The sequence below is a fragment of the Microcaecilia unicolor genome, chromosome 3, assembly GCF_901765095.1.
Source record: "Microcaecilia unicolor chromosome 3, aMicUni1.1, whole genome shotgun sequence".
NCBI lineage: Eukaryota > Metazoa > Chordata > Amphibia > Gymnophiona > Siphonopidae > Microcaecilia > Microcaecilia unicolor.
The window spans coordinates 267,648,645-267,672,456 of NC_044033.1; the positions used below are offsets into that span (position 1 = coordinate 267,648,645).

Genomic DNA, 23,812 nt, shown 5'->3' on the forward strand with positions numbered 1-23,812 from the left:
TAGTGGCACATCTAAGATGACCAGCTCTGGATTGAAATTGTAAAACAGCAACTTGGTCTTGTATTCAGTCTTTCGCATTGCACTAATTTTTTATACTATACACCCAGAAAAGAGTGCATTTGGCCACACAATTTTGAAAAGGTTTAACTTACACCAAACCAGTACTGCAATAGGGTGCCCAGCAAGGGTCTAACTCAGAAATCACATGTACAGTGCCTTGACTCTCATGACTATGTTGCTTATGCTGTCCATTTTTAAAATTTTCTTGTGTGAATTTTTTTCAGTAGTCCTCAGCTGAGGAGTCCCCCGCATGTAGGTCTTTCATCCTGCTTGTCTAGCTTATCAATAATGGTGATTCTCTGTAAATAGGATAAATCAGCCACACAGTCTCTTCTACCTCAGCTGAAACTAAGATTTTTACCAAAGGAGGATCACACAAGCATGGGAACTCCTACGAATGCTCAGGTTTTTTTTTCTAAGTTATATGCTGCTCTGTCTTGGTGCCATCAAATGTCATCCACTTGTGTGACTGATCCTCCTTACTATCTACATATAGAACTCCTGTTACAAGTGAGCAATTATGCTAAAAAATCTCAACGTTTTGTAGGACTGCATATCCTAGCTTGTCAAGTTGATGAACAAGAAAAATTCCAGAACACCTTTAAAAATTTAGGTGAAGCAAACTTTTACTGCCAAATTGAGGGGTCCTTTTACTAAGCCGCGGTAAAAAGTGGCCTGTGGTAGTGTGGGCGTGTGTTCTTGGCGCGCAGTGGGCCAATTTTTACCACGGCTGGGGAAAAGGCATTTTTTAATGGGGCAGTAAATGGCCATGCACTAAAATTAAAAGTAGCACACAGCTATTTACTGCCTGAACCTTTACTGCCACCCATTGACCTAGCAGTAAGGGTTTATACGCTACTCGTGCGGTAATCAGGCAGCGTGCACCAATGTGGCTGTGCTGCCGATTACGGAACGCCCCCCACCCCCAAAGTTCTCTTTTTTTTTTCCGCATGAAGAAAAGGTACACTTTTTTTGTCCTCTCCTCACTCACCCAGTTCTTGAGAGCTATTATTTTCTACCATGGGAAACAGCGTGCCAACTTTGAAACTACTGCAGGGCACCCATGCTACCCCTATGGTAGTGCTGATTTGGAGCGTGCTACCCGCACGTTAGCCCTACCACTACTTAGTAAAAGGGCCCCTGAATGATATAGTAATATTTTTGACCATTTATGTCTTTGTTAAAGGGTGTTAGCATTAAGGACCCTATTTACTAAGGTGTGCTAGCGTTTTTAGTGCGTGCTAACGCTAGAGATACCCATAAGAATATATGGGTGTCTCTAGCATTAGCGCGTGCTAAAAATGTTAGTGTGCCTATAGCGCGGCTTAATAAGCAGGGCCCTCCCTCAATGAAGACCTCAACAGAAGTTTTGAAAGAGTATTTCTCTAAGTTAATACTTAAAGTTGGGAATTTGAAACCTGTCTTTATTTTAAAATTCAATCCATTTTTATTTGATGTAGTGCAAATTTTTAATACATCCAAGAAGAAAATCTTGTTAGAGAAACCAGTGGAAATTAACACAATGTATTTCAAGAAAACAGAATGGCAAGAGAGAAAAAATTCCAAAAAATAAATCCTCCACTGCTACACAGCCCACAATTTGAATTTAGTTCGTTTTTTTTTTTTTTTTTTTAAACATTGAAATACTGAAATTTTAGAGGCTTGACATCTGATCCTCCTGCGTTCACGCTATCCAAAAATACTAGGACTAGAGGGCATGAGTTGAAGCTACAGTGTGGTAAATTTAAAACGAATCGGAGAAAATTTTTCTTCACCCAACGTGTAATTAGACTCTGGAATTCATTGCCGGAGAACGTGGTACGGGCGGTTAGCTTGACGGAGTTTAAAAAGGGGTTAGATAGATTCCTAAAGGACAAGTCCATAGACCGCTATTAAATGGACTTGGAAAAATTCCGCATTTTTAGGTATAACTTGTCTGGAATGTTTTTACGTTTGGGGAGCGTGCCAGGTGCCCTTGACCTGGATTGGCCACTGTCGGTGACAGGATGCTGGGCTAGATGGACCTTTGGTCTTTCCCAGTATGGCACTACTTATGTACTTATGTACTTATGAGTGTGGCTCCTGATAGGAATACCTTAAAGTCACTCCCCTGGCTCTTCCCATGAGTTCATGTAAGCACCCATACAGACCTATATACTACGCAGTTTCCCCAGGGATATGCACATTTTTTCCAATACAAAGACCAGTAGATAGTGAGGAAATGGTCACTAAATACATTACACAGCGTTGTGTATTACTGGTTCATTCACTTCATGATAACATTTGTGAATCAATAGGCCCTGACTGGAAGGGGTGGGGATTGAATTTGTGCTACCCTTGATAAAATGAATGACTCTAGAAATAAGGACTTGAGAAAAGCAGTTTTAATAGACACAATGAGGCTTATTTTCAAAGCACTTAGCCTCCCAAAGTTCCATAGAAACATATGGAACTTAGCCTCCCAAAGTGCTTTGAAAATATGCCTCAAAGTAGTGTTTTCATGTTTGCGAGCTATTTTGAAAATTCTGCACTATATATTGATTTATTGTTTTCGCTTTTTCTTTAAGATCTGTATGGTGTGTACTCTGTGTGCTGCATTATGGGTAAGAAATACTGAGCCCTACATTTTTTTTTTTTTAGGTTTTTAAGGGCCTCTTATCAAGCCACATCCAAGTGAATGGGCTTTATCGGCTTTACCGCACTGGGAGCTGCTAGTGCACTTGATAAGAGGTCCTAAGGGGTTCTTTTACTAAGGTGCGAAAAAAATGGCCTGTGCTGGTGTAGACGCGTGTATTGGACACACGCAGGTCCATTTTTTCAGCGCACCTGAGCCAAAAATAGGCGTGCGACAAAATGAAAATTGGTGCGCGTCCATTTTGGGCCTGAGACCTTATGCCACCCATTGACTTAGCGGTAAGGTCTCACGTGTTAACTGGGTGGTAATTGTCAGTGCGCGTACAATGCCGATTACTGCCCGGTTAGTGCCGCATGCCGGAAAAATTTCAGGTGCATGTAAAAAATGAAATTACCACCCGGGCCATGTGGTAGCCGGACAGTAGTTCAAAATTGATGCACATAGGATGCGCATATATGCCTACGCGGCTTAGTAAAAGGGCCCCTAAATGCTGCATTTCCAGCAGTAGAATGACTTTTTCTATATACAGATTATTTAGATGCTTTTTTGAAAAATGTATTTTTTAAAAACTTTATATTTTTCAAAATCCTAACAGTAAAACATATATAGCCAGCATCCTCCAAAACAGTCATATAGAGGCGTATTTTCAAAGCAATTAGACTTACAAACTTATATAGTAACCTATGGAACTTTGTAAGTCTAAGTGCTTTAAAAATAAGCCCTATAGTAGCATAAAACAAATCAATACCAAAGGTAGTTTTAATGACCCCCAAAAGCTTCTGACACCCTTATTGTATAACATTGATTTCTCTGAGGACAAGCAGGCTTCAATCTTCTCACAAGTGGATGACGCCGATCTGCGTCGCCCGGTCTAGCTTTTGCCATAGTAAAAAAAAAAAAAGAGAAGAGAGAGAGCTTTGTGGAGCGAAAGTGCCTTCCCACCCATCGCATGGACGCGGTCTCCTCAGTTCTCTTTTTTCCGCGTGAGAAGGTGCACTTTTTTGTGCTTTCCTCACTCGGCCGGTTCTTCAGAGCTATTAAGTGACTTCTGGCTATTTTTTCTTGTGGCTCCTTTATTTGGGCCTTTTTTCAAACCCATTCAAACCCTAGTTTTACTTTGCCCGGGTTTAAGTTTTCTTATTTTTCTGCCGTCATAGGGGTGGTTTTAGGCCCTGTCTGTCCCGTTCCGGGCCCTTACCTGGGGCTCCGCGGGCCGGAGCGGGAGGCTGAAGCGCCCGAGGAATCCGGGCCAACCAGGGAGGGCTGCCACGGGGATCGCCGCGACCGCAAGTTGCTCCGAGGCCGGCGACCCCAAGGCACTAACGCCGGCCTCGGAGAAGGAGATCCGCCGGCCAAGATGGCGGCGCCGGCGTCGACGCCCCCCTCGCGGCAGCAGCACCCGAGAGGAGGCTCCGCCCACTCGCGCCGGATTGGCGCATCCACGTAGGAACTCCGCCCATCGGATGGGAGGGCCAATCCGGGACCCGCTGCCGGCCTGGGCGGCGAGGATTGGTTCCAGCTGTTCTCCAAGCCAGGTCGAGCGGGGAATTTAAACGGAAGCACGGAGAGGATCCAGTGCTTCCGTTTTCGTGTTTGAAGCCATCCTGTTACTTTGCCAAGCCTGTGTTTGTTCCTCGTGGAGGCTAGCCGTCCTGCTAGCCATTTGCCAAGTCTGTGTTTGTTCCTCGAAGAAGCTAGCCGTCCTGCTAGCCATTTGCCAAGCCTGTGTTTGTTCCTCGTGGAGGCTAGCCGTCCTGCTAGCCATTTGCCAAGTCTGTGTTTGTTCCTCGAAGAAGCTAGCCGTCCTGCTAGCCATTTGCCAAGCCTGTGTTTGTTCCTCGTGGAGGCTAGCCGTCCTGCTAGCCATTTGCCAAGTCTGTGTTTGTTCCTCGAAGAAGCTAGCCGTCCTGCTAGCCATTTGCCAAGCCTGTGTTTGTTCCTCGTGGAGGCTAGCCGTCCTGCTAGCCAATTGCCAAGTCTGTGTTTGTTCCTCGAAGAAGCTAGCCGTCCTGCTAGCCATTTGCCAAGCCTGTGTTTGTTCCTCGTAGAGGCTAGCCGTCCTGCTAGCGATTTCCAAGACTGTGTCTGTCCTTCGTGGAGGCCAGCCGGCCTGCAAAGCTGTTTCCTAGACTGTACTTGCCCTCGGCTAGTCGCCTAGTCAGGTCAACCGTCACCCCGTGGTTCCAGCAGTCCTGCGGGCCGCCAGCAGCTGAGGGCTCAACCCTCGGTGAACGGCGGTCGCCGCGGGTGAAGAGTCGGGGTGCGCGGTGATCTCCTGGGACTAGTGAAGCTCGGGAGAACTCAAGAGCTCACCTACCTCAGAGTGGCATCAGGGCCGCGACAGAAAACGGAAGCCATGAGCTCGCCGACGCAACCTGATCTACGGGACCTGGCTAAGGTACTCCAGCAGCAACAGGAACAGCTTAATGCCCTATCCGGGGCTCTCCAGAATGTTTGCTCCCAACTCTCCACGCTCCAGGTACAGAACCAGGCCGCTGCGGTCCCAGAGGCCGTAGCGGCTCCCCGTATGGGAGGGTTCCGCGTGGGACCTCGGTTCCCTGAGCCAGCACGATACGATGGGAACCCGGAGGGTTGTCGGGGGTTCCTTCATCAGTGCAATCTAGCCTTCCGGATGCAACCGGAGGCTTTTGCTTCGGATCAGAGTAAGGTTGGTTACGTCATGGGCCTTTGTACGGGGAGGGCCCGGGACTGGGTGGTCCCTCTGGACGACCAGCATGACCCCATTTTGGGGAATTATAGCGAATTTCAGCGTCTGTTCCGGATGGTGTTCGATATTCCGGGACGACCCTCCTCCGTGGCATCCGAGCTGCTCCGGATTCGTCAAGGGGAGGGGACAGTGGCCGACTATGCCATCCGGTTTCGTACGTTAGCCGCTGAGCTGCGGTGGGATCCGGAGTCCTTGACGGCCATTTTTAGAGAGGGGTTACACGAACGAATCAAGGATGAATTGGCGGGACGGGAGACTCCTGGGTCTCTGGATGTCCTCATATCCCTCTGTATCCGGGTGGACACCCGATTCCAAGAGCGGGCCAGAGACCGGGGGGAGCGGCAGAAGTGGGGACGAGGTTCCGCCAGGACGAGCAAGGGGCCGGCGCCCCGTCAGGTGAACCGGGACTCTGCAGAGCCCGGGGAGGAGCCCATGGTGTTGGGCCGACAACGGTTGAACCCTGCCGAGAGACAGCACCGACAGTCTAAGGGACTGTGCTTCTACTGTGGGCAGGCTGGGCATTTCATCCGGACTTGCTCCCTCCGGTCGGGAAATGCGCTCCCCAAGGCACCCTGAGGGGAGGGTTCTTGGGGCACTCTGCTCCCCTACCAGAGACCTTGCTCATCCTATCAGTGACCTTACGGTGGCAAGAGACCCAGGTTCAGACCCGAGCCCTGGTGGACTCAGGGTCTGGGGGTAACTTTATTGGGCTCGAACTGTTGCAGCAGATGGGATGGCCCACGCTGCCCCGCAAGCCGATCCTGCGGATAACCTCCATTCAGGGCACTACTCTTCCCCAGCCGGTCACTGAGATTACGCCTATGTTGGGTCTGCAGGTAGGGGAGGGTCATCGGGAGGAGGCCGAGTTCCTAGTATTACCCCGGACCATCCACCCGGTAGTTCTGGGCTTGCCTTGGCTACGACACCACAACCCGGTAATCGACTGGGCCAGGGGAGAGATTCAAGTTTGGGGCAAGACCTGCCAGGAGACCTGCTGTAAGGACCGGGGTGGTAGCTGTCCGGCCTTAAATTCGTTGCCCGGGGAGGGAACCGATGAATTGGGCTCCCTGCCTCTGGAGTATAGAGACTTTGCTGATGTGTTTAGTTCCAAGGAGGCGGAGGTATTACCTCCACACCGGCCTTTTGACTGTGCCATTAATCTGAAGACCGATACAGTTCCTCCCCGGGGTCGCCCGTACAAATTGTCCCGAGGGGAGGTCAAGGCGATGCGAGAGTATGTCCACGAGAATCTCCGGAAGGGGTTCATCCAGCCGTCGACTTCCCCAGCCGGGGCGGGGTTTTTCTTTGTCACCAAGAAGGATGGGACCTTGAGACCTTGTATAGACTATCGGGGATTAAATGCCATCACCGTGAAGGACCGGTTCCCGTTACCCCTGATTCCCGAGCTCTTGGACCGTCTGCAGGGAGCTCAGATCTTCACGAAGTTGGACTTACGGGGAGCCTACAATCTAGTACGAATCCGATCAGGGGACGAATGGAAGACGGCCTTCAATACCCATGAGGGTCATTTTGAATATCGGGTAATGCCATTCGGACTATGTAATGCCCCTGCGGTGTTTCAACGGCTCATCAATAGTGTCCTAGAAGAATTGCTCAATTCCACGGTGATCGTATATCTGGATGATATCCTAATCTACTCTAAGGACCCCAAGGAGCATCCGGGGCATGTCCGTGCGGTGCTGGACCGCTTACGCCAAGCCCATCTATTCGCGAAGTTAAGTAAGTGCGCGTTCCATCAACGATCGCTACCTTTCTTGGGGCATATCTTACTTCCAGGGGGGTTAAAGATGGAACCAGACAAACTCCGGGCCATTCGCGAATGGCCGCAACCGAAGGGTCTGAAGGCCTTACAACGATTCCTGGGGTTTGCTAATTACTATCGCCAGTTTATCCCACAGTATTCTCGGTTGACCATCCCGCTGACGGAGCTCACCCGTAAGGACGCTAGGGTCCGGGATTGGCCACTAGAGGCGCAGGCGGCGTTCCAGCAGGTCAAAGAGGCTTTTGAATCTGCGCCTATTCTTCTAACCCCCGATCCTGAGAAGCCATTCACGGTGGAGGTGGACGCGTCCGCTTTAGGGGCCGGGGCAGTCATTTCCCAGATCAACCCCGAGGGCCGGCGTCAACCGTGCTCCTTCTTCTCACGCAAATTCTCTCCAGCCGAACGGAATTATACAGTTGGAGACAGAGAACTCTTGGCCTTGAAACTCGCACTGCAAGAGTGGAGGCATTTACTGGAGGGAGCAGAACACCGGTTCACGGTTATCACGGACCATAAAAACCTCCTATACCTTCAAGAGGCCCAGCGGTTGAATCCCCGACAGGCCCGGTGGTCATTATTCTTTTCTCGGTTCCATTTTCAACTAGTATTCCGAGCGGCTTCCCAGAACACCCCGGCAGATGCACTCTCCCGGGCCTTTGAAATCCCCGAGGATACTCAGGAGACTCAACCTATGTTAGATCCCGCTTGTCTCAGTACGGCCACAGGGGAGGTTGCCCCGGTTCAAAAATTCGTGGTGGCCGCCGACCGGAGAAGAGTGTTGCAATGGGGACACGCGTCTAAGTACGCGGGACACTTCGGGTTCCACAAGACCCTCCAGTTCATCGCGAGGCAATATCGATGGCCACAAATGAGACGAGATATCTTCCAGTTTGTTACCTCGTGCCCAGTATGTGCCCGAACCAAGCCAGTAGGAGGACCCCCTGTGGGAGACCTACAACCTTTACCCATACCGACCAGTCCTTGGTCGGAGATTTCCATGGATTTCATCACCGATTTACCTCGTTCCCAGGGTCAGACTGTGATCTGGGTGGTGATAGATCGATTCTCTAAGATGGCTCACTTTGTTCCCTTCACAAGCGTCCCGACAGCAGCAGCTCTAGCTCAAGCCTTCATCCACCACATCTTTCGACTACATGGACTACCCATTCGGGTCATTAGTGATCGAGGGCCTCAATTCACCTCTCGCTTCTGGAGAGGATTATGCAAAGCCTTGGGGATGGAGAATCATTTCTCATCCGCGTACCATCCGCAGACCAACGGCCTGGTTGAAAGATTAAACCAAACTCTGAAAAACTTCTTAAGAGCTTTTGTCAACCAACGACAAGACAACTGGGTCTCGCTACTTCCATGGGCCGAGTTCGCTTATAACCAAAGTGACCACTCCTCCTCAGGACAGTCCCCGTTTTTCCTGGTATATGGACGACATCCACGGCTTCCAGGGCCATTCCCGACTACCGCCATGACACCAGCTGGGGACCAGGTAGTAGCCGACCTACAGAAGGTCTGGAGGATAGCTAGAGAACAATTACAGAAAACCGCGATTAAGGACAAGCGCTTTGCGGATCGCCACCGGCGGCCCGCTCCCGTGCTTCACCCTGGACAAAGGGTATGGTTAAGCACGAAACACCTGAGAATCCCAGGACCCTCCCGGAGGCTAGGACAGAGATACGCGGGACCCTATGCGATCCAAGAACGAATTGGACCCGTAACATATCGGTTACGCCTACCCGCCACCCTACGAGTGCATAACGCCTTCCACATCTCACTCCTCAAGAGGTTTCAAGAGTCCAGGTGGCACCCGCCTCCCGTCCCGGAGAAAGATCTCCAGGTGTCTCCAGAACCGGAGTTCGAGGTAGAAGAAATTCTTGACTCCAAGTGGCGGCGGGGAAGACTGTATTATTTGTTGTCATGGAGATCTTTTGGTCCCGAAGATAATTCCTGGGAACCCGTGGCTAATGTTCATGCTCCAAAATTGGTCAAAGCCTTCCACGCCCGATATCCGTCCAAACCCGGCCCCCGGAGGAGGGGGTCGTCCGGGGAGGATACTGTCCCGTTCCGGGCCCTTACCTGGGGCTCCGCGGGCCGGAGCGGGAGGCTGAAGCGCCCGAGGAATCCGGGCCAACCAGGGAGGGCTGCCACGGGGATCGCCGCGACCGCAAGTTGCTCCGAGGCCGGCGACCCCAAGGCACTAACGCCGGCCTCGGAGAAGGAGATCCGCCGGCCAAGATGGCGGCGCCGGCGTCGACGCCCCCCTCGCGGCAGCAGCACCCGAGAGGAGGCTCCGCCCACTCGCGCCGGATTGGCGCATCCACGTAGGAACTCCGCCCATCGGATGGGAGGGCCAATCCGGGACCCGCTGCCGGCCTGGGCGGCGAGGATTGGTTCCAGCTGTTCTCCAAGCCAGGTCGAGCGGGGGAATTTAAACGGAAGCACGGAGAGGATCCAGTGCTTCCGTTTTCGTGTTTGAAGCCATCCTGTTACTTTGCCAAGCCTGTGTTTGTTCCTCGTGGAGGCTAGCCGTCCTGCTAGCCATTTGCCAAGTCTGTGTTTGTTCCTCGAAGAAGCTAGCCGTCCTGCTAGCCATTTGCCAAGCCTGTGTTTGTTCCTCGTGGAGGCTAGCCGTCCTGCTAGCCATTTGCCAAGTCTGTGTTTGTTCCTCGAAGAAGCTAGCCGTCCTGCTAGCCATTTGCCAAGCCTGTGTTTGTTCCTCGTGGAGGCTAGCCGTCCTGCTAGCCATTTGCCAAGTCTGTGTTTGTTCCTCGAAGAAGCTAGCCGTCCTGCTAGCCATTTGCCAAGCCTGTGTTTGTTCCTCGTGGAGGCTAGCCGTCCTGCTAGCCAATTGCCAAGTCTGTGTTTGTTCCTCGAAGAAGCTAGCCGTCCTGCTAGCCATTTGCCAAGCCTGTGTTTGTTCCTCGTAGAGGCTAGCCGTCCTGCTAGCGATTTCCAAGACTGTGTCTGTCCTTCGTGGAGGCCAGCCGGCCTGCAAAGCTGTTTCCTAGACTGTACTTGCCCTCGGCTAGTCGCCTAGTCAGGTCAACCGTCACCCCGTGGTTCCAGCAGTCCTGCGGGCCGCCAGCAGCTGAGGGCTCAACCCTCGGTGAACGGCGGTCGCCGCGGGTGAAGAGTCGGGGTGCGCGGTGATCTCCTGGGACTAGTGAAGCTCGGGAGAACTCAAGAGCTCACCTACCTCAGAGTGGCATCAGGGCCGCGACACTGTCTTTGTTAGGTATTTTCCCTTTTTTCTGTGCTTTGCCCCTTTTTTAGGCACCATCGAGTAGTTTAATTTAGCCGATGAGGTTTTCCTGTCCATGTCCACGAAGACTCCCAGTGGCTTCAAGCGTTGTACCCGGTGTAATCGGACTATCTCGGGAAAAGACACCTATTCTTGATGTCTGCAATGTCTTGGGTTCGACCATAGCCCTGCTAACTGTGTTCTCTGTTTTCACATAAAGAAGAGGACTCAGGTTTCTTGAGAGACTCAACGAGAGAGAATTTTTGGAGCCAAGTCCAGTTCCTTGACATCAGCATTGATGTCGATCATCGCACTAGCATCGGGAGCGTCAGTAAGCATGGCTGCTTTGTGACCCTTAGACATTGGGAGCAGTGAGGCATCGAGTAGGTCTCCACCTGTCTTGAAGCATCCTGCTGTGCAGGCCTCCCCCCCCCCCCCAGGACCATCCATCGTCGGAACTGACCCCCGAGGCAACGTGAGGATTTGATGCCGGCCTCGTTGGCACTGAGGAGCCTTTGTGACTCGCTTTGGGCAAAGACCAAGAAGCATCGTCTTTGGTCACCCTTGACACATGGTGCCAGGATTTCCAGGGAGTCAAAAGGATTCAGCACCTGAGAAGCATCGGCGCCAGGAGGATTACTCTCCCTCCATGCAGGAGGTGCCGATGCGCCCCTCTCCAAGCAGCTGAGATCCTTATCCAGCGTTGGCTCCAGCAGTTCTGCAACCTGCGCCTCAACCATCACCCCAGCTTTTCCCAGTGTCAGCCCTCAATGAGCGCATAACGGGCCTTGCTCCCAGAGCTCTGGATGGTCTTATGCAGCAGCGTGCATTGGTATCGAGGGTGCTAGCGCCTGCCATACCTCCCGTTGTGGCCCTTCCTGGCCCTCAGCCTGCAGTGCAGCCTCCGTTGCTGCTTGCAGCCCCGGTGTTGACTGCCACCCAAGCCGGTACCCCTTCGACGTTGGTGGAGGAATCTTAGCTGGAGTCGAGATGGGAGCCAGCTTCTCGATGCCGCTGTCAAGAGCGCTGTTCCTCAGCATCGAGTTAGATTCAGTCTTGGCAATCCCATAGAGATATACTGTCCGACACCAAGGAGGAGCACTCATGGAATTCAGAGGAAGATCCCAGATACTTCTCCTCAGATGAGTCATATGGGATCCACTCTGAACCCTCCCCTCCACCTGAAAGGAGACTTTCTCTGCTGGAGAGCCTTTCATTTCTATCTTTTGTTAAGGAAATGGATGATGCCATTGCATTTCCTTTGGAAGTGGAGGATGAGCCCAGAGCCAAGATGCTCAAGGTCCTGAACTACGCATCTCCTCCTGTGACTGCCCCTCTCCACGAGGTACTCAAGGAAGTCCTCATCAGGAACTAGGAGTCCCCTCTGTTGGTCCCTGTCATGGCCAAGAAGATTGACACCCAGTATCAGATCCACAGTGAACCTGGTTTTGTTAGGCCTCAGTTACCTCACAATTCCATGGTGATAGAGGCCGCTCTCAAAAGAGCTAGGAGTACTAGGGACTATGCCTCTGCGCCCCCAGGCAGAGAAGCTAGAACCCTGGATTCGTTTGGGAGGAAGATGTACCAGACTTCAATGCTCATCTCTCGTATACAATCCTACCAGCTCTTCACAAGCGTCTATTTGCAAAACCTGGTGCGACAGCTGTTGGACTTGGTGAATGTATTCCCTCCTGAGCGGGCCGAGCATTTTTGCCAATTGGACAAGCAGCAGAAGGCGTGTCGAAAGTTCTTGGCCATGGGCATTTACGACACTTTTGATGTGGCATCCAGGATCTCTGCTCAAGGTACAGCAATGCGTAGACTCTCATGGCTGCATGTTTCTGACTTACACTCTGTTCAGCAGCGGTTGGTGGATGCTCTTTGCTGGTGGGATAACATTTTTGGAGAGAAGGTTGAGGAGGTCTCTGACCAAATCAAGAAGCATACTGATAAAATCTCTTCTCTCTCCCGCCGGGCGCCTTTTGCATTCACCTCCTTATCTAGGAGGATTTTTGGCAAGCCAAGGAGTGGTCCCTACTACTATTCTAGGCATAGGTACACTCCTTCAGCTTATCAGCTTTCTCAGGCTCAGTGTGCTCGTTCATGTCAACAGCATGCACCTAAGGCCCGTCCTGATCCCCAGTCAAAGCAAGGAGTGAGCTTTTGACTGGCTCCAGTAGAGCATAGCCACAGTAAAAGTGTCCATCCCAGATGGCTTGTCATTCGGGGGGAGGCTCAAATTTTTTCACCAAAGGAACAACCTCCGACCAATGAGTTCTTCAAATTGTCCATCTTGGATACGCCCTCAATTGGCATCTCAAACCTCCAAATTGCCCACTGAGAGTTCATTCATTCAGCTCTCAGCACAGGCAGGTACTTGCAGAGGAACTCTCCACCCTTCTGAAGACCCATTCAGTAGAACCCATTCCACCAGGGGAAGAAGGGCAGGGATTCTATTCCAGGTTCTTCCTTGTGTAAAAGAAAACGGGGGATGTGTCCCATCCTAGACCTAAGGGCCCTGAACAAATTTGTAGTCCGAGAAAAGTTCAGGATGGTTTCCCTGGGCACCCTTCTCCCAATGATTCAGAAAAATGATTGGCTATGCTCTCTGGACTTAAAGGATGCATATACTCACATCCTGATACTTCTAGCCCACCGGAAGTATCTTCGATTTAAGCTGGGAACACGTCATTACCAGTACCGCGTATTGCCTTTTGGCCTTGTGTCAGCTCCCAGGGCCTTCACCAAATGTGTAGCGGTAGTTGCATAATTGCTATGTAGACTGGAAGTCCATGTGTTCCTGTATCTCGACGATTGGCTGGTGAATAGCACCTGAGAGGACAGTGCTCGGGAGTCCATGTGGATGACTATTCAGGTGCTAGTGCTACTAGGGTTTGTTTTAAACTACCCCAACTCCAATCTACACCCTCTCCAGTGATTGAAGTTCTCGACACACAGGGTTTGAGCCTACCTCCTGAAGAGGAGAGTTGGACAATCTTGTCTCACTGGCGTCCAAGGTTCGTGCTTCTCAGCAGGTCACACCTCAGCAGATGTTGAGATTGCTGGGCCACATGACTTCCACAGTATATGTTACACCCATGACATGTCTTCACATGAGATCAGTTCAATGGACCCTGGCTTCTCAGTGGTATCAAGCCACGGGGAGTTTACAAGTTGCCATTCAAGTGTCCCCAGAGCTTGTACGCTCTCTTCAATGGTGAACCATTCAATTAAATTTGACTTTGGGACTTATTCCAAATTCCTCAGCTACAAAAAATGCTGACCATGGATACATCTCTCCTAATCTGGAGAGCTCATGTAGATGGGCATCACACTCAAGGAGCTTGGTCCTCCCAGGAAATGAATCTTCAGATCAACCTCCTAGAACTTCAAGCTATCTAGAATGCTGTAAAGGCTTTCAGAGATCGGCTGTCTCACCAAATGGTTCTCATTGAAACAGACATTCGGGTTGCAATATATTACACTAACAAGCAGGGTGCACCGGATCACACCCTCTGTGTCGGAAGGCTGTCTGGATGTAGCATTGGGCTCGCCAACATAGCATGTTCCTTTGAGCCACATATCTGGTGGGTGCAAGCAACACCCTGGCCGACAGGCTGAGCAGGATAATTATTTATTGCATTTGTATCCCACATTCCCCCACCTATTTGCAGGCTCAATGTGGCTTACATAGATTTGTTGACATTGTCATAACACGATATCAGATACAATTAGTAATGTGTAGCGATCAGGTAGGAAGGAGGGAAGAAGGAAGGGAGTGATTAGGATAGTTCTATAAGGTGAGCTTTCATAATTGAGTGGGTTGGTGAGGTGACTTAGTGAGATTATAGGTGTTCATTGTAGGCCTTGTTGAAGAATGTTTTCAGAGATTTTCAAAAGATAGTTGTTTCGTTGATTGCTTTCAAGTCTGCGGGTAATGCATTCCATAACTGCGTTCTCATGTACGAGAAGGTAGTGGCATGCATCAGTTTGTACTTCAGTCCTTTGCAGCTGGGGTAGTGCAGGTTGATAAATTTGCGAGATGATCTTGTGGCGTTTCTGGGAGGTAGGTCCACAAGGCTTAGCATGTAGATTGGGGCATCTGCATGAATGATTTTATGTAAAATCGTGCAGATCTTGAACGCAATGCGTTCCTTAATTGGGAGCCAGTGAAGTTTCTCTCTGAGTAGTTTTGCACTTTCATATTTAGTTTTTCCAAATATGAGTCTGGCGGCCATATTCTGGGCAGTTTGGAGTTTTTTGATTGTTCTTTGCACCCGGTGTACAGTGCATTGCAGTAGTCCAGATGACTTATTACCATTGACTGTACCAGGGTACGGAAGATGTATCTCGGGAAGAAAGGTTTTACTCTTTTAAGTTTCCACATGGTGTAGAACATCTTTTTGGTCGTGCTTTTCACTTGGGTGTCGAGAGTGAGGTTTTGATCAATGGTGACTCCAAGAATTTTCAAGTTTTGTGAGATCGGAAGGGAACAGTATGGTGTGGTTATGGTGTTGAAGTTTTTTGTGTTATATTGTGAGGTGAGTACAAGGCATTGTGTTTTTTCTGCGTTAAGTTTTAATTGGAATGCATCTGCCCAGGTGTGCATTATTTGGAGGCTTTGGTTGATCTCGTTGGTGATTTCATTTAGATCATGTTTGAATGGAATGTAAATTGTGACATCATCTGCATAAATGTAGGGGTTGAGGTTTTGATTGGCTAGTAGCTTGGCTAGAAGTATCATCATTAGGTTGAATAGTGTTGGTGAGAGAGGGGATCCCTGGGGGACTCCACACTCAGGTATCCATGGTGGTGATCTGTCCTCATTCGTTGTTACTTGGTATGATCTTGTGGTCAGGAATCCTTTGAACCATTTGAGAACAGTGCCTCCTACTCCGAAGTATTCTAGTATATGTATTAGTATATCATGGTTAACCATGTCAAAGGCACTGGACATGTCGAATTGCAGGAGGAGGATGTTGTTACCAGTCGCAATTGCTTGTTTGAATGCGTTCATTGTTCGGTGCTGTGATTCGTCCGAAATCCTGATTGGGACTCGTGTAGAATTGAGTATTTATTTAGGTATTCAATCAATTGTTTCGTCACTATGCCTTCCATGAGTTTGGTCATGAGTGGAATGGATGCTACTGGTTGGTAGTTGGTTAGGTCCATTGTGCTTTTTTTTAGCATCTTTCGGTAACGGAGTGAGTAGGATGTTTCCTTTATCTGTGGGAAAGAGTCAGTTTTGGAGCCTGTAATTTATGTGGTTGGTGAGTTCTGTTTGAATTGTTTGGGTGCGGATCTTATTAGACTGTTAGGGCAGGTGTCTAATTTGCATTGTGATTTGGCGTATTTTCCTAGCCAATATGAGATTTCTTTTGATGAGATCGTGTCAAAGTCGGTCCATGATCAATCTGCTGGGTATTCTCCGGGATTTGGGTCTAGACATTCAAGGATATTTGTGTAGTCCGTTGTGTTAGTGGGTATCATGAGTCGGAGTTTTATGATTTTTTCATTGAAGTAGTTTGCAAAGTTGGTTGCAACCGCACATGTGGTCTCTCAATATGGGCATGACCTGCAGGATCTTCTGGGCGTGGGCCACTCCCTCAGTAGATTTTTTTGCCACTTAGATCAATCACAGTTCTGTTCCAGGCTTCAGGCCCACAGCAGACTAGCATCAGATGCCTTCCTCCTTGATTTGGGGACAGGTCTTGTGTATGCATATCCTTTGATACCTCTAGTGGGAAGGACTTTGTTGAAACTCAAGCAAGACCGCGGAACCATAAATCTGATCACACCATACTGGCCATGGCAGATATGGTTCCCTCTTCTTCTGGAATTATCATCTGAAGAACCATGGAGTGTTTTCCGACCCTCATCACTCAGAACGAGGGGTCACTTCTACATCCCAACCTCCAGTCTCTGGCTTTCATGGCTTGGATCTTGAGAGCCTAGAATTTGCTTCCTTGGGTCTTTCAGAGGGTGTCTCCAGAGTCTTGCTGGCTTCCAGGAAAGATTCCACTCTTTTAAATGGAGGAGGTTTGCCATCTGGTGTAAGGGCAAGGCCTTAGATCCCCTTACTTGCCCTACAGAGACCCTGCTTGAATATCTTCTACACTTATCAGAATCTGGTCTCAAGACCAACTCCATAAGGGTTCACTTTAGTTCTTATCAACGTGTAGAAGGTAAGTCCATCTCTGGACATTCTCTAGTTGTTCGCTTCATGAGAGGTTTGCTTTTGTCAAACCCTGTGAAACCTCCACCAGTGTCATGGGATCTCAACATCATCCTCACCTAGCTGATGAAAGCTCCTTTTGAGCCACTGAATTCCTGTTATCTGAAGTACTTGACCTGGGAGGTCATTTTCTTGGTGGCTGTTACTTCAGCTCGTAGGGTCAGTGAGCTTCAGGCATATAATTCGCTTCCTTGAGTCTTTCGGAGGGTGTCTCCCGAGTCTTGCTTGCTTCCAAGAAAGATTTATTTATTTGTTTATTTATAACATTTGTATCCCACATTTTCCCACCTATTTGCAGGCTCAATGTGGCTTACATAGTTCCGTAAATGGTGATTACCAGTTCTGGAGAGGAGAAATACATAGTTGAGGTAGAGGAGACAGAGTGGATTAGGTTATAGTCTTATGGTAAGAACTGAAAGGTATTAGGTTAAACTTCATTTGTGGCAGATTAACTTGAACAATTAGGAATATTAAACTACAAATCAAGATAATTTAGCATAACAATTAAGACATAGAGAATACATTTTGTATAGTTACGTTTTGTTAATTGGTATTTAGGATGAGTTATTATTGTATGCTTTCTTAAATATAGGTTTTCAGTGATTTAAGGAAATTCACTATGAGGTTTATTTTTATGGATTTTGGTAATTCATTCCAAGTTTGCGTGCATATGTAGGAGAAGCTAGATGCAAATGTTAATTTATATTTCAGTCCCTTACAGTTTGGATAGTGGAGATTCAGGAATGTACGTGATGAACTAGTAGAGTTCCTGGTTGGAAGGTCAGTGAGGTCTGACATATACCCCGGGGCTTCACAGTGTATGATTTTATGAACCAGGGTACAAACTTTGAATGCAATGCGTTCTTTTAGTGGAAGCCAGTGTAGTTTTTCTCATAAGGGACTGGCGTTTTCATATTTAATTTTGTCAAATACGAGTCTGGCTGCTGTGTTTTGTGCAGTTTGAAGTTTCTTGATAAATTGTTCTTTGCACCCAGCAAAGAGCATTGCAATAGTTTAGCTGGCATAATACCAATGATTGCACCAGTCTGCAGAATGCTTCTCTTGGGAAGAAAGGTTTAATTCTTTTGAGTTTCCACATTGAATGAAACATTTTCTTTGTAGTGTTTTTCGCATGGTTTTCTAATGTAAGGTTTCTGAGACAGGAAGGGTAAAGTTAGGGATGTTTAAATTAGTGGGCTTGTACTTGTGATGTGATGAGAGAATGAGACATTGTGTTTTCTCTTCATTGAGTTTTAATTGAAAAGCATCCGCCCATGAGTTCATAATATGGATCCTAAGGAGCTTAGCCGAGATTGGGTGGCAGAGCCGGTGGCGGGAGGTGGGGATAGTGCTGGGCAGACTTATACGGTCTGTGCCAGAGCCGGTGGTGGGAGGCGGGGCTGGTGGTTGGGAGGTGGGGATAGTGCTGGGCAGACTTACACGGTCTGTGCCCTGAAAAGGACAGGTACAAATCAAGGTAAGGTATACACAAAAAGTAGCACATATGAGTTTATCTTGTAGGGCAGACTGGATGGACCATGCAGGTCTTTTTCTGCCGTCATTTACTATGTTACTATGTAATATGGAAGCTGTCATTAATAGCTTTAGTGATTTTTGTTAAGTCATGTTTAAATGGGATATAAATCATGATGTCATCTGCATAAATGAAAGGATTAAGGCCTTGGTTGGATAATGTTTTGGCTAATGGTGTCATCATTACATTGAAAAGGGACGGTGACAGTGGAGATCCTTGAGGGACTCCACATTCTGGTTTCCAAGGTGATGATATAGTCGAATTTGATATCACTTGGTATGTTCTTGTTGTTAAGAAACCTTTGATCCAGTTAAGTACGTTTCCTGTTATTCCAAAGTATTCTAAGATATGTAGCAGTATTTTGTGGTTAACCAAATCAAATGCACTGGACATGTCGAATTGCAGGAGAAGTATGCTGTCTCCGGTTGCAATTGCTTGCTTACATTTGGCTAGTAGAGTGATCAGCACAGTTTCTGTACTGTGGTTAGATTCCAGTTAGAGGTGTTACTCTTTTAAATGGAAGAGGTTTGCCGTCTGGTGTGACAGCAAGGCCATAGGTCCCCTTTCTTGTCCTACACAGACCCTGCTTGAATACTTTCTAAACTTATCAGAGTCTGGTCTCAAGACCAACTCCGTAAGGGTTCACCTTAGTGCAATTAGTGCTTATCAACAGCGTGTAGAAGGTAAGCCTATCTCTGGACAGCCTTTAGTTGTTCACTTCATGAGAGGTTTGCTTTTGTCAAAGTCCCTTGTCAAACCTCCACCAGTGTCATGGGATCTCAATGTCATTCTCACGCAGCTGATGAAAGCTCCTTTTGAGCCACTGAATTCCTGCCATCTGAAGTACTTGACCTGGAAGGTTGTTTTCTTGGTGGCTGTTACTTCAGCTCGTAGGGTCTGTCAGCTTCAGGCCTTAGTAGTGATTGCACCTTATACTAAGTTTCATCATAACAGAGTAGTCCTCTACTCGCACCCTAAGTTCCTGCTGAAAGTGGTGTCAGAATTCCATCTGAACCAGTCAATTGTCTTGCCAACATTCTTTCCCTGACCTCATTCCCATCCTGGCGAAAGCAGGTTGCACACCCTGGATTGCAAGAGAGCATTGGCCTATTACATGGAGCGAACAAGGCCCCACAGACAGTCCAGTCAGCTTTTTGTTTATTTTGATCCCAACAGGATGGGGGTCGCCATCGGGAAATGTACCATTTCAATTTGGCTGGCAGATTGCATTTCCTTGATTTATGCTGAGGCTGGGCTGACCTTGGAGAGGTTCATGTCACGGCTCTTAATGTCAGAGCCATGTCTGTGTTGGTAGCCCACTTGAGGTCAGCCTCCAATGAAGAAATTTGCAAGGCTGCGACATGGTCTTCAGTCCACACATTCATATCACAATACTGCCTTAGCAGGATAGCTGATGCGACAGTCGGTTTGTGCAGTCAGTGTTGCAGAATCTGTTTGGGGTCTAGAATCCAACTCCACACTCCTAGACCCGTTTTATTCTGTTCCAGGCTGCATTCTCATTTAGATTGTATATAGTTTCAGGTTAATCTGTGTAATGTCCTTGCTGTTGCGATGCCCAATTGACCAATGTTGGTGAGCCTGGATGGTAGGAACAGCAGGCTTCATATTCTCACAGTCCCTCCCACCTCCCCTTGGAGTTGTCTCCTTGGTTATTTTTACTTTATTTTTTGCTTTAGTATTAAACTGAGGAGACCGCATTTGCGCAACGGTGGGAAGGCACTCATGCATGCACGGTGGAGCGAGGCTCGCACTCCACACAGCGCTTTTTTTTTTTTTTTACTATGGTGGAAGCCGGACTGGGCGACACGGATCGGCATCACCCACTTGTGAGACTATGAAGCATGCTGTCCTTGAAGAATACTTGCTACAGGTAAGTATCTTCGCTTTCTCCTACAAAGTAAACAAAAATCTCTAGTAGCAATCAGATTCTGGGAAATAATGATATCCTTTCACTAGGTTTTTTTGAAAGATATTTTATAGTCCATGATCTCCTTGGACCCTAGCTTTGTTGACTTCTACCTCTGACTGCTGTAGCCTTTTTTTTTTGTACCCCGCGCTTTCCCACTCATGGCAGGCTCAATGCGGCTTAGGTACTTATTTGTACCTGGGGCAATGGAGGGTTAAGTGATTTGCCCAGAGTCACAAGGAGCTGCCTGTGCCTGCAGTGGGAATCGAACCCAGTTCCCCAAGACCAAAGTCCACCACTCTAACCACTAGGCCACTCCTCCACAGTCCCATCAAGTTTTCAGAATTTTTGAGCTCATGCCAAGGGATCTGCTTCTGTATTTGCCACTCAAACGTTTATTCTTGGCTTGCTTATAATTCTCAGTTTTGAGGAAAACTGCTAAGACATTCATCCATGGTTCACATAATTATTTCTAAAACTAAAGGCAACAAGAAACTCTTACTTCTGAATTTGCGCACGTCGACCATGATTTAAACTGTGTGGATTGGCTCTACTACTGTTTTGCTCTGTGCTTCTGGGATCATTAAGAAATTCTACTGAGTCTGAGCAGCTGTCTTTTTTACAAATATTCTTGCACATACCATCAAATAGAAGGCCAATCCAACAGCAACAATAACAAAAGTACACACAGTTTTAAGCCTTTCATATGCTGTCTGTTGGTGCTTAGCCCTTCCATAGAGCTGACATTTTGATAGAATGCATCAGGATCTTAGCATACATTCTCGCATCCAGATAAACTCTCAGCATCCATTAACTAATCTCAGTAATCTGTCAGCATTAAATTCTTAATAACAAATCTTTTGAGGCTTAAAAAATATGGTCCAATCCTACCAGCAAAAATAACAACTAAATTTGAACCAAGTCACCATGTATGTGAACAAAATGGGAAAAAGGTCTCATCAGTCGCCGGACTTAAAGCTCCATCAGTTAAGTCCTTAAGGAGTTATGTTTGTGTCCTTTGGCGTTAAGTATAATCATAGACCAAAACCCCCCAACGTTTCAAAAATATGTAAAAAGGTTAGTGTTGTGCCAATAGTGAATACTGCACTATGTTAAGTGACTGATGGCATCCAAAAAATACAATCATTTAGTACTTATCTTCGGCTCCATGAATCCCGACGGACATCCTTTTTGGTGTCGCTTTATCAAGGGACTGGAGCTTGAAAATAGGAGACTTGCATATCAGCTGCTCTTACCGCCTAGCAAGGTCATGCAGGACTATGAGGCTCATTTTCAAAGCACTTAGCCTCCCAAAGTTCCATAGAAACCTATGGAACTTAGCCTCCCAAAGTGCTTTGAAAATATGCCTCTATGTCTGTTCTATATAAAGCTGCTGTTGGAAGAATTCTAGGAGAGATGGGCAGATTTTGTGAGGATTGATAACCTGCCATTCTCGGATACTCTAGCTCCCAAGCAGACCGCAGAACTCCACTAGCTAGTAGCCAAGCAGAAGGAGTGTCGAAAGCTCATGGGCAAACTACAATGCTTGTGATAATGGCATCCAGAGTCTCTGCCTTAGGTATTGGTATCCAGACTTGCCTGGCTGCGTGTTTCAGACCTAGAGAGAAACTCATGGACATCCCCTGCCTAAATAATCATCTTTTGGGGAACAAGGTGAATATCGTTAACATTATTAAGAAACATGCTGATAACATCAGATCCCTGTCTTGACCCGCTTCTTCTGCAGCCTCCACTTCTGAGAGGTTTTTGGGCAGTGTCCAGAAGGCCTACTTCTTTCAAAGGCGTAGATTCACCTTGTCTTACCTGCCCCCCCCCCCCCCACAAAAAAAAAGCACGCCCAGGGTTTCTACTCCTACCCTTGGCGGAAGTGAACCAAGAAGCCCAAGCCAACTCCCCAGTTAAAGCAGGGGACAAGCTTTTGACTGGCTCCAAGACAGCATAGCTGCTTTAAAAGACCATCCCGGATAGCCTACCAATCAGGAGAAGGCTGACTTTTTTCCAAGCAAAATGGCCCTTTCTTACCTCAGATTGGTGGGTTCTCGAAATAGTCTGGGGGGTTATGCCCAGAGTGTTTTTTCTAGCGAAAAAGGTGCCAGTACTCAAATGTCAGGCCACCCTTCAGAGGTAGGGTGATCACTGAGGGACCTACCCCACAATAGCCAGGCCCCCTGCAACTAGTCACAGAATCTATGACAAGGCAGAATTGGTGTGTAGAGCCTGAGCTCTTCCATTAAAACTTGGGGACCATGGGTCAATTTTAGCAGACAATGGAAAAGGTGCTGGTAATCAGTACGCCCTGCCTTGATGAGCATTTCCTCCAAATTACCCACTGAGAGCATCAAGATTCAGCCATGAGCACCAAGGTGTGCTCACAGAGGAACTCTCTCCTATGGGCCCATGCAGTCAAGCCCATACCACCATGAGAAAGGAAGGAATTGAATTCCAAGTACTTGTTCCCAAAAAGATGGGGGGGGGGGGGGAGGGATTTCATCTAGTCCTACCCTTAAGGACCCTTAACAAATGTCTGGACAAAGAAAAATTCAGGATGGTTTTCCTGTGTACCCTGCTTCCCATGATTCAAGAAAACGATTGGCTATGCTGTCTAGGCTTAAAGGATGCTTACATCTTGTGAGACCCTGGGCGAGGGTTATGGGGTAGCCCTGGGAATAACGCAGCCAGACAAGGTGTATAAATGTGAAAATAGATGTTTTATTCACCTGAGCCCTGGGACCTGTTACCTCACAGGCCAGGAACCTCAGATGCAACAATTTCTCTGGGTTAGTAACAGTCTTAAGTAGGCCTCTGCCAAGCAGTCTGTGGCTGGTGGGGGCTGCCCTGCCCCAGACCCAGCCTGTAAATTCTTCTGAGACTCAGGTTTGGCCCCAGCCAAACCTTGGCAAAGCTTGCAAGTCTTAACAAGAAGCAAAAGTTGGCTTACCTCAGCCAAGTTATAGCAGCTAAATGTATTCTGTAAAGGCGTAGACTTGGACTTCAGTTCTTCCTTCCCTGGGCCTCCTTAACCTCAGCCTGGCCCTGTCTTTTAAACTCCCAGTTATTGATTCCGCCCCTCCTAGCTCACTTCCTCCTGGGGTGAGATCTGTGCTGTTAAGGTGGCCCAGGCTAGTTAGAGAGGGACTTTTCTTAAGGGTGAGGGACAATGATCTATAAACCCTGTCATACATTCACATATAGATACATCCCAATCACAGGATGTATCTTAGATTTTGAGTAGGGAAACACTGTTACCAATATTGCGTCCTTCCTTTTGGCCTCGCATGCGCACCCAGAATCAGTGCAAAATGCCTTGCAGTAGTTGCAGTGTCTCATAATTTAAAACTTAAAATATGAAAATGTTATCTTTTTGTTTGATCCTGGCTACTTTTTTGACTGTTTTGGAATTAATCAGAGAGTAATTTGTTAAATGGAAGCTCACCCATTGGTCATTCAGTGAATTATTTGGTGGGAAACTTGCAGGTCACCAACTACCCCCTTTTTTTAATTTAATTTTTTTATTTTCACCACCAGTTGATTTTTTTCTCCTTAAAGGATATTCAGCCCTCTCAGCAGAGTCCATACCCAGTTAACATAGAAGCACAGAAAATGTATTTATTTATTGGGATTTATTAACCGCCTTTA

At 47.9% G+C, this 23,812-nt stretch overlaps 1 protein-coding gene across 1 annotated transcript in view; it reads left to right on the forward strand.

The window, feature by feature from the left end:
* The window catches only part of SFT2D1 (SFT2 domain containing 1), a 112,997-nt gene that overhangs the window by 79,916 nt on the left and 9,269 nt on the right, over positions 1 to 23,812 (forward strand). The window contains exon 6 of the mRNA XM_030198079.1: positions 2,628 to 2,663. Coding sequence (XP_030053939.1) covers positions 2,628 to 2,663 — 36 coding nt within the window. The remainder of the gene's footprint in view (positions 1 to 2,627; positions 2,664 to 23,812) is intronic.